The sequence below is a fragment of the Montipora foliosa genome, chromosome 12 (genome assembly GCF_036669935.1).
Source record: "Montipora foliosa isolate CH-2021 chromosome 12, ASM3666993v2, whole genome shotgun sequence".
NCBI lineage: Eukaryota > Metazoa > Cnidaria > Anthozoa > Scleractinia > Acroporidae > Montipora > Montipora foliosa.
This window is the reverse complement of record NC_090880.1, coordinates 2,130,759-2,139,404: the sequence shown is the minus strand read 5'-3', so window position 1 is coordinate 2,139,404 and position 8,646 is coordinate 2,130,759. Positions and strand designations below refer to the sequence as shown.

Here is an 8,646-nt window from a genome sequence, read left to right as displayed (position 1 = left end):
TGTGAGGTGATTATCGGCTTATAATCCGAGATAGCGAGCCAATGAGAGCGCTCGATTTTGTATAATCACCTGTGTATTTACACTAAATAGTGATACACAGTTTGTGGGAAGAGCAGTAGGAAGTTTTCAGGAAGTGTCGATCGACAATAAAATATTTTGCAATCAGCAATAAAATTTGCGACATGAAAACAACATAAATTTTGAACCTCGAATTTTAAAAAGTTACCATAAGCGAAAAACAATTTGGGAGATTTTTGCTCCGTTCAATTTTTGTATTGTACTTTTGGCTGCGCAAGGAAATCGCAAAATCGAAAGTGCCGTCGACTTCCAGGACTTCAGCGGCCGCCATGATCAAGTTATTGTGCGTGTTTACTAACAACTCGCGTAAACAAGGATACATCTGTGTCAAAATGATGGCAATACACCGGGTTTTTGTTTTTGCTAGTTTGCTTTTTTTCTTTCAAGTGTTATAAATTTTGACAAAAAATGTGCAAATTCAACAGCCCAATTCTTGAGGTTGACCGATGTTTCTGCAAAGTCAAAAATTCACTCTCCCAGACAAGGTTATTTATCACCAGGTAATTCCATCGTTTTGGAAATAGCAGCTGCTTTATTATTCACTAGCGTCACAAATTCTTGTTGATTTTTTCAAGGAATATATATTGACATGCAAATAAACTTATTTTGTGGTTGGACTTACTGAAGACAGTGAAATTTAATTATTAGCATCTGCGTAATTAATGTTAATTCCTTGAAGGCTTGATAAATACAGTTAAGATCGCGAAAAGCCTACTACGTACAAAATCCTATTATCTAATAAAAGCGGCATGAATGCGCAAAAGTTTGTTTACTACGGCTTTTCATTCTCGTATCTTTCAATGCTTTCCGCCTTCGCGAATGTGTTTGAACTTTGTCAACACGAAGGAAGCGTGACTGTGATTGGACGACTGAGTCAATGCAGTCATGCCAGTAGACCCAGGGGAATAAAGAAAGTTTTGCGGTTGACAAACTACGGTCCGCCACCGCATACTGTATTTCGGGGACTGGACTGGACTGGACTGGACTGGACTGGACTAGTAAAACGAGGACTTGTAAAACGCAGACTAGTAAAACGCGGACTTTATTTCTTTAAAGATTTTGTTTTTAAACGGTAACGGACGTTAGAAAAAAAAACTAATTTTATACGAAGGCGACAGCACAAGACTTAATGCCGAGCTAAGTTTAACAATTCTGTCCATTTGTTTTTATGCTATTTTCATAGCTCTCAATTATCAGGCAACGTCCTTAATTAATACCGGTACTGACGTATTATTTGGGAGGCGCAGTGGCCTCATGGTTAGTGCGCTCGACTCCGGATCGAGTGGTCCGGGTTCGTGTCCTGACTGGGGGCATTGTGTTGTGTTCTTGGGCAAGACACTTTACTCTCACGGTGCCTCTCTCCACCCAGGTGTATAAATGGGTACCGGCGAATTCAAGGCTGGGAGTAACCCTGCGATGGACCAGCATCCCATCCAGGGGGGAGTAGAAATACTCCTTGTCGCTTCATGCTAAGGAAACCGGGGATAAGCTCCGGCGTGTTGGGCCACTTGGCTCGGAAAGCGCTTACTGACGTATTTGATGCGCTTGCATTCCGGGATTTTCTTAAAATCGTAAAGAGCAAAGAAACTTAGTTAGCAGTGGAAATGGAATATACTTTGTGTGTTATGGACAGTGGGGACTACAATGTTTTTAGCCTTGCTATTTAAAGTGATTCGAGTATTAATGGAAATCTTTCAACTTTTCACAAGTGTTTCTTGATACTGTGATAACAATTTTCCCTAAGGGCCAGTTCCCACTAGCCCGTTTTTCCTTTGTTTTGCCAAAATCGGTAAAATCGCAAAGCTTGGATGGGTGGGACCGTAATGTGAGATCCTTACAAGTTTTTGTCAGACTGTACCAAACTTCAAAGGACTCGGCCGATATTAATTGTACGGATAAGCCATTTTTTCCGACGAATGAAGCTCGTGATCCAGCCCTAAGATTGATTTTTGCTTCTACGCTAAGCAAGTCTTGAGAATGGAATAACTCTTTATTTCATCAATGACTCTTTATTTCATCAATGACTCTTTTGAAAAGTCAAATACAGAAACATGCCTCTCTACTGAACCAAAATATATCCCATGGCTTTGATGTTTTTCCACCCATTATCTGAAGTAATGTGTGCGAAGTTCCCGCATGTGTTGGAATCATCATGATACCCTCCGGTTCCAAACCCAATTCTAGAGTCTGTAGTTGTGCAGTCGTTCTCCTGGTTTCCAATAATGCCGATTCTTGCTTTGGAGTAGCCTTTTGAGGAGCCAGCGGCATTGAACCCTTCCATGCTACAGTTGGCCTGCAAGGACGCTTGAGAACCAATTAGCGTCTTCCATGTGTTGCGGCTCAGTGATGTGGAGCGGTATTTGCCGTCAGCTATTAGTGAATGCAGAGACTGGGCCTGCTTGTTGATCACCAGAAACTTGATTGGTTGACCACGGACCTTCATACCGAGGCAGATCTTGGCGAAAGACGTGTTCCAGTAGGTTGGTAGTTTGGTCTCTTCAATGTCAAACCCAGTCTTCCCTCCTTGGAGGTTGTAGGCGCTTTTGTTGCTCCACAAGGCCGAATCATAATGAAAGGTCATCTGAAATAAAAACAAAAAAACAAAGAATTAGCTGCTCGTGCACAACCGCAGAAAAAAGCCCTGAGAACGAGGTGGGTATAAGTTGGCAAGGGAGTTGATTGCAGAAGATGTCGAAAACAAATATCTACCCGGTTAGCGAAGAACTTCGATAGTTGAGAAAAACGTGCGCTTTCGGATACCTTTTTGCCGTCAGTCTTCATCACAAGCGTCCATCCTCCACCTCCGCATCCAAAGTTTCCCATGTGACAATAAACAGGAATCTGCTGCGACCCAAACATCAGTGGATACACTTGGCTTTTGGAGAACCTGTACCAAATAAAACCTCGTTTGTTGAAATGGTTCTGAAGCTAATACGAAGAGCTTCCCGCGTGCATTAATCCCTGATGTCTACATTTTAAAATACATATAATTCAGTATTTTCATTAGGCGCTTACTTGTGTTTTTCATACAGCTCTTTGCACGAAGACGAAGAGGCAGAAACAGCAGGAACAGCTGTAGAAAGTATATTAAAGATGCCGTGATCAGAAATAACTTCATTAAGTATTTTATTTTGGATAAGGAACATCTCTGAAAAAGCTGCATGGTGGAGCGATATTGGATGAATCGATATTAGATGGGATGTCAATTGCTAACAGCGACCAGCGAAAAGCCTACGAGACCGTCAAACGTAGACTAAACGTGATGTTTTCTTGGCATCTCGCCAACTTCTCGTCTGCTTGTATTCTGTCATTGAAACCATCGAAATGACCGATCAATTTTTAAAAATCAGCTTACCTAGAGATGATTTCTTGACTATTCATGAGACTTTCCAGTTTTTTTTACAGCGTTTTAACAGCCTCGTTGGCTCCCTAATCATGAAGCAAGTTGCACATGAGATTGCAAAGCATGACATGGCTGAACGGATTGGTGCATTTACAGCCATCGAGAAAAAGACTGGAACGAAAGAAACGCCGAGACTTAAGCGCATTTTGTACCAGATAAGGAAGCTCGCCCTCTTAACGAAGAGTCCAAAATTCCTTGATTCTCAAGTAGTAGTGCGGTACTAACTTAAATAAGGAAATTAATAAGATTTTCCTATAGTTAGAAATACGCCCGAAAATGTTCTTGTTAACAACCTCATCCAATCAGTTTAATCCAAGTTTACTGTTTTTCTTTTTACTCGGCTCATTCCATTTTGGCGTCATCGCCAAGTGTCAGTGTACAACATGTACAGTAGTAGTGTACAGATATAAGAGGCAATTTGCTGTAATTATTTTGTGCGAAAATAATAAGGCAAGTTATTGGATTACCCGGGCTGTAAAAGGTACAATGAAAGTACAATTCTGAACTTGGGGATTGAACATAAACAAACCCAACATTGACCATGCAGTGCATCATTTCAATAGCCTGAGGAGTGCCAAGATGTTTCATTTTGTATAAATCCATTTCAATATCACCGCTTACGAGAGTGACAGTAACGATAGTGCCATTTTACCCCTTTGCGACCCCTGTACCCACGGTGACCAGGCGGACCGGGTTCTCCAGTTGTTGTTCTAGAAGCCGTGTCATTATATTTTTTCATGTTTCTTTAATATATTTTTTTTATCAACTCTTTGGGTTCATCGTAATCAAAAAGGAATATTTTCCAGCAGTAACGCGCGCGGTTTGCTGAACAGCTCGTATTCAACTGACCCAGCTCCACAAAAATTAGTTTCTTTTATCGCGGTTGGTTTTTGGCACCTTGTGAGTCACTCTGTATGTGCAAAATAGACAACGCTGCAGGTGGCGCCCGTTGATAAAATTATTCATTGACGATAGTATCTTGTTACTTTCAAAAACCAGATCTTCAAAGACAACAATTTTTTGGTTGTCCAATGGAAGCTCTTCAGGGGGAAGAGATTTGTCCCCGTAAGCATCAATGATATCAGTACATGTACAAAAAGCAATAAATTCATTGGTTTTGTGGGCAGGCGCGTGGTTAACATAGTCAAGAAATAGAAAGGGAAATTACAAGTGATCTCAATTTTTGATTTTTAATGCACGCTTATGCACCCTGAAAGCCTGCTATTTTTAAATGTTCGAAAATTGATATCATTTTCATCCCCTTCCTTCCCCTTTTTCTCTTCCTTCACCATCTTGTGATAGTCTGTTTCTATTGCAACAAAATATGTACGATTCTGCAATGGTTTACAAATTGTTAAAAATATTTAAAATAGAGAAAAATAAAGCTCCACCGAACGGATTTGGAGAAGCCTTGTTCTTTTAAGAAAACTAAAGAACCAAAGAAATAATGCCTCCACAAACTCTATGTCTACAATTTCGTTCGTACAAATTAACGATGAGTTTGAAATATTACCTTTATCCGGCCTTATCCCCATATAGAACCTGGCGTCATCTGGTAGGAAGTCATGGGGTCTAGCTTCTTTAGTACTGTTATTCAGCTCGCAGATATCGCTGGTGATCATGAAATTGTAGCTTTTGCACTTCATATTATTTTGACATAGAAAGTGGCAGTCAAGAGGAGTTCTGACAGCAACCGTTTTTAAAATGTGATTCTTAAGAGCTCTGCCGGACTTTAATAACTTGACCTCACACTGTTTGCTAGAAGCCATCATGAACAACCGTGGAATAAAGAATATTGAAAAGATCGTCAAATATCCAAGCTTTTGATCCATGTTCTCCCTAATCATAGCGGTGTCCTATTTTAAAAAATAAAGTCAGGAAAATGACATTATACTGCAAAATTTGAAAAAAAAATCATAATAAAAAAAGTGTCAACAACCTAACAGGAATCTTTGAAGTCGCTTTAGTCGAAGAATCTTGTTAAAGAGAGCTAAGCTGTCGCAGTAAAATACGTAAATCAGCTTGATCTTGTAATAACCAGAGCACGAAATAGGGCCTTTTATACCTGGATGTATGTGGTGAACAATTTATGTACTCACTGGACAGGAAGCAGCTGTCTGCAGAACACGACTACATGTATTTCTTAATTGCTTTGAAAACGGTCAGTTTCTAAAGAAACTGTGGTGCTGCGTCGGTGGGGAAGTAGTATACAAAAATTTGGTTTTATCAACAGAGTGGATAATGTAAATTGGCCACCTGAAAGAAGACGTTTCGAGCGTTAGCCCTTCGTCAGAGCGAATCGAGGGATTATGGGTTACGTGTAGTTTTTATAGTAGAGTAGGAGCTACGCTATTGGTGGTAACATGGCAACGTGAAAAATAGGAATATATTAGTTAAATGAAAAGCGTTCGTTAATACCATGAGGATTAAGGGTGCCGGTTTGAAAGATGAATTTTTGTTCCAGATTCTTGCGGGTTTCCGTCGTATCTAGATATAGGGAAAGGCCGCAGATAGCCATGTGTTTTTTGGAGTGGTTAGGCAGATTGAAATGGCGAGCGACTGGCTTAGATGCATCCTTGTCATTCTTCTCAACATCGCGAAGGTGTTCGCGGAATCGGTCACCTAGTCGTCTACCTGTCTCACCAATGTATAATTTATTGCATAACGTAATCAGCGTCTTCCATGTATTGCGTTTCAGTGATGTGGAGCGGTATTTGCCGTCAGCTATCAGTGAATGCAGAGACTGGGCCTGCTTGTTGATGACCAGAAACTTGATTGGCTGACGAGGGATCTTCATACCGAGGCAGATCTTGGAGAAAGACGTGTTCCAGTAGGTCGGTAGCTTGGTCTCATCAAAGTCAAACCCAGTCTTTCCTCCTGGGAGGTTGTAGGCGTTTTTGCTGCTCCACAAGGCCGAATCATAATGAAAGGTTTTCTGAAATAAAAACAAAGAATTAGCTGCAGGAGCACAACTGCAGAAAGATGTCGAAAATAAACATCTATGCGGTTAGCGAAGAACTCAGTCGATTGTTGAGGAAAACTTGCGCTCTCGGATACCTTTTTTCCGTCAATCTTCATCGCAAGCGTCCATCCTCCACCTCCGCATCCAAAGTTTCCCATGTGACAATAAACAGGAATCTTCTGCAACCCAAACATTAGTGGATACACTTGGCTTTTGGAGAACCTGTACCAAATAAAACCTCGTTGGTTGAAATGGTTCGGAAGCTAGTACGAAAAGCTTCCCGTGTGCATTAATCCCTGATGTCTACATTTTAAAATACATATAGTTCATTACTTTCATTAGGCGCTTACTTGTGTTTTTAATACAGCTCTTTGCACGAAGACGAAGAGACAGGAACAGCAGGAACAGCTGTAGAAAGTGTATAAAAAATGTCGTGATCAGAAATAACTTCATAAAGTATTTTATTTTGGATATGGAACATCTGACAAAGCTGGTCAACCAATATTTGATGAATCGATATAAGATGGGATGCCAATCGCTAAAAGCGGGCAGGAAATGCTTTCTAGACCGTCAAACGCGATGTTCTCTTCGCCTCTCGCCAATTTCTCATCTGCTTGTATTCCATCAACGAAACCATTGAAATTAAAAATCAGCTTACCTAGTGAGGAAATGTTGACTACTGCAACGAGACTTTCCAGTTTATTCTGCAGCGTTTTAATAGCCTCGTTGGCTCCCGAATCCTGAAGCATGTTGCACATAAGATTGCAAAGCATGACTTGGTTGAACGGTTTGGCGCAAGATTTGTCGGATCTGTCTGCATTCACAGCCATCGAGAAAAGGACTGCAACGAAATAAACGATAAGACGTAAACGCATTTTGTACCAGATAACGAAGCTCGCCCTCTTGACCAAGATTCCAAAATTCCTTGATTCTCAAGTAATAGTGTGGTACTAAGCAAGTGTAAATTAAACAAGGAAACTAAGTTAATAAGATTTTCCTATAGTTACAAATACGACCGAAAATTTTCTTGTTAACAACCTCATCCAATCAGTTTAAAACAAGTTTACTGTTTTTCTTTTTACTCGGCTCATTCCCTTTTGCCGTTAACGCCAAGTATCAGTGTCATGATAACATGTGCAGTAGCAGTCTACAGATATAAGAGGGAATTTAATATAATTATTTTGTGTGAAAATATAAATTAATAAGGCAAGTCATTGAGTTACTCGGGCTGTAAAGGGTACTATAAAGGCACAATTTATGCACATTTTTTTATTCGCTGCGATACAGCCCAAGGATGATCTAAGAGAATGATATGGGTATAAGCCTGGATGTGTTTTTCCGGCGGAGTAATTTGTTACGATTGATCACAGGTGACCACGAGACCCGTATTCATGTATCATGAAGAGATCGCGTGGCGTATCCGCCTGTTCGGTATAACAAACCCCCATATTAAAATATTCCAACAGTACGCCGGATGTTTTAGTTGATTTTTGCGTATGTAATCTATGGTATGTCCTAGATTTCAAATAGAGTTTGGAATTTTATCCCCAGTTTTACTTAAAACTGATTCATATTTTGTGCCAAAGTGCTTTGCTTTTCCAATTCAAGTACCAGTCTTCTTACCCTGCGAGCAGAGCCTCTCTAAAAACTCACCAGCGGGCGAGTTAAGAAAGGCTCTGCTGGCAGGGTGCAGTCTTCTAGCAATGTACTTCTATTGACCTGTCCGCATACTAATAAAGTAAGATCCATGCATTTTCGCGCGGCATTTAGTTTACATTTTTCGCACTATTAGCATAAGGATAATTTTTTGTAATCAGTCAGCCGAGAATAAAAGTACTGAATATTGAAAGTGCATTGCATAATGAGCAATCTCTGAAAATTTGAACGCGATGCACAGGATACAAATCTCTAAAATGTTTGAGATCATTTGCGCTTTTATCCTCATCAGTTTGGATGACAAAAAACTGGATCGTCATTATCAAAGGCAACATTAAGTCAATTTGTAAATAGAATGATACCTGCTGTGAGCAAACTCGTGTGTTAATAAAACAAAGTGTACAATGACGACAAAATGATGTTTGGCATGACGGTTTGCTGAGACTCTTTTAAACTTAGCAGGCCTCAGATCGGTTCGACAATGGGTGCCGATAGAGACAAGGTCCTTAGATGCTCTTTCTTTCTTCTGGCCTCTGACAGAGAAAAG

General features: G+C 40.3%; 2 protein-coding genes across 4 annotated transcripts; both read right to left on the bottom strand.

Annotated features, from left to right (window-relative positions):
• Positions 1–2,077: 2,077 nt before the first annotated feature.
• On the bottom strand, positions 2,078–5,764 carry LOC137979048 (uncharacterized skeletal organic matrix protein 5-like). Of its 3 annotated transcripts, none has more exons than XM_068826210.1 (5): positions 5,547–5,764; positions 4,995–5,337; positions 3,094–3,151; positions 2,839–2,965; positions 2,078–2,659 (listed from the first exon to the last, which is right to left on the bottom strand). In XM_068826210.1, exons 2-5 carry the CDS (start codon positions 5,326–5,328, stop codon positions 2,138–2,140), a joined length of 1,041 nt encoding a protein of 346 aa, XP_068682311.1. In that variant the 5' UTR covers positions 5,329–5,337; positions 5,547–5,764; the 3' UTR covers positions 2,078–2,137. The 3 variants fall into 3 exon arrangements, with proteins under 3 accessions (XP_068682311.1, XP_068682314.1, XP_068682313.1); XM_068826213.1 differs by having other exon boundaries at positions 5,581–5,764; XM_068826212.1 differs by lacking the exon at positions 5,547–5,764 and adding an exon at positions 5,421–5,513.
• LOC137980516 (uncharacterized skeletal organic matrix protein 5-like) lies at positions 5,370–6,637 on the bottom strand. The gene is made up of 3 exons (XM_068827977.1): positions 6,539–6,637; positions 6,125–6,416; positions 5,370–5,374 (listed from the first exon to the last, which is right to left on the bottom strand). The coding sequence occupies exons 1-3, from the start codon at positions 6,635–6,637 to the stop codon at positions 5,370–5,372; spliced, it is 396 nt and encodes a 131-aa protein (XP_068684078.1).
• Between the last annotated feature and the right edge of the window lie 2,009 nt (positions 6,638–8,646).

Coding starts and splice junctions, on each gene's coding strand:
- LOC137979048 (XM_068826210.1), bottom strand. CDS start 5,328: ATGATTAGGGAGAACATGGATCAAAAGCTTGGATATTTGACGATCTTT. Junction 3,152..4,994: donor GGGGATAAGGCCGGATAAAG/GTAATATTTCAA, acceptor TACTTTCTACAG/CTGTTCCTGCTGTTTCTGCC. Junction 2,966..3,093: donor GAGCTGTATGAAAAACACAA/GTAAGCGCCTAA, acceptor TATTTGGTACAG/GTTCTCCAAAAGCCAAGTGT.
- LOC137980516 (XM_068827977.1), bottom strand. CDS start 6,637: ATGTTTGGGTTGCAGAAGATTCCTGTTTATTGTCACATGGGAAACTTT. Junction 6,417..6,538: donor TGAAGATTGACGGAAAAAAG/GTATCCGAGAGC, acceptor TTTTTATTTCAG/AAAACCTTTCATTATGATTC.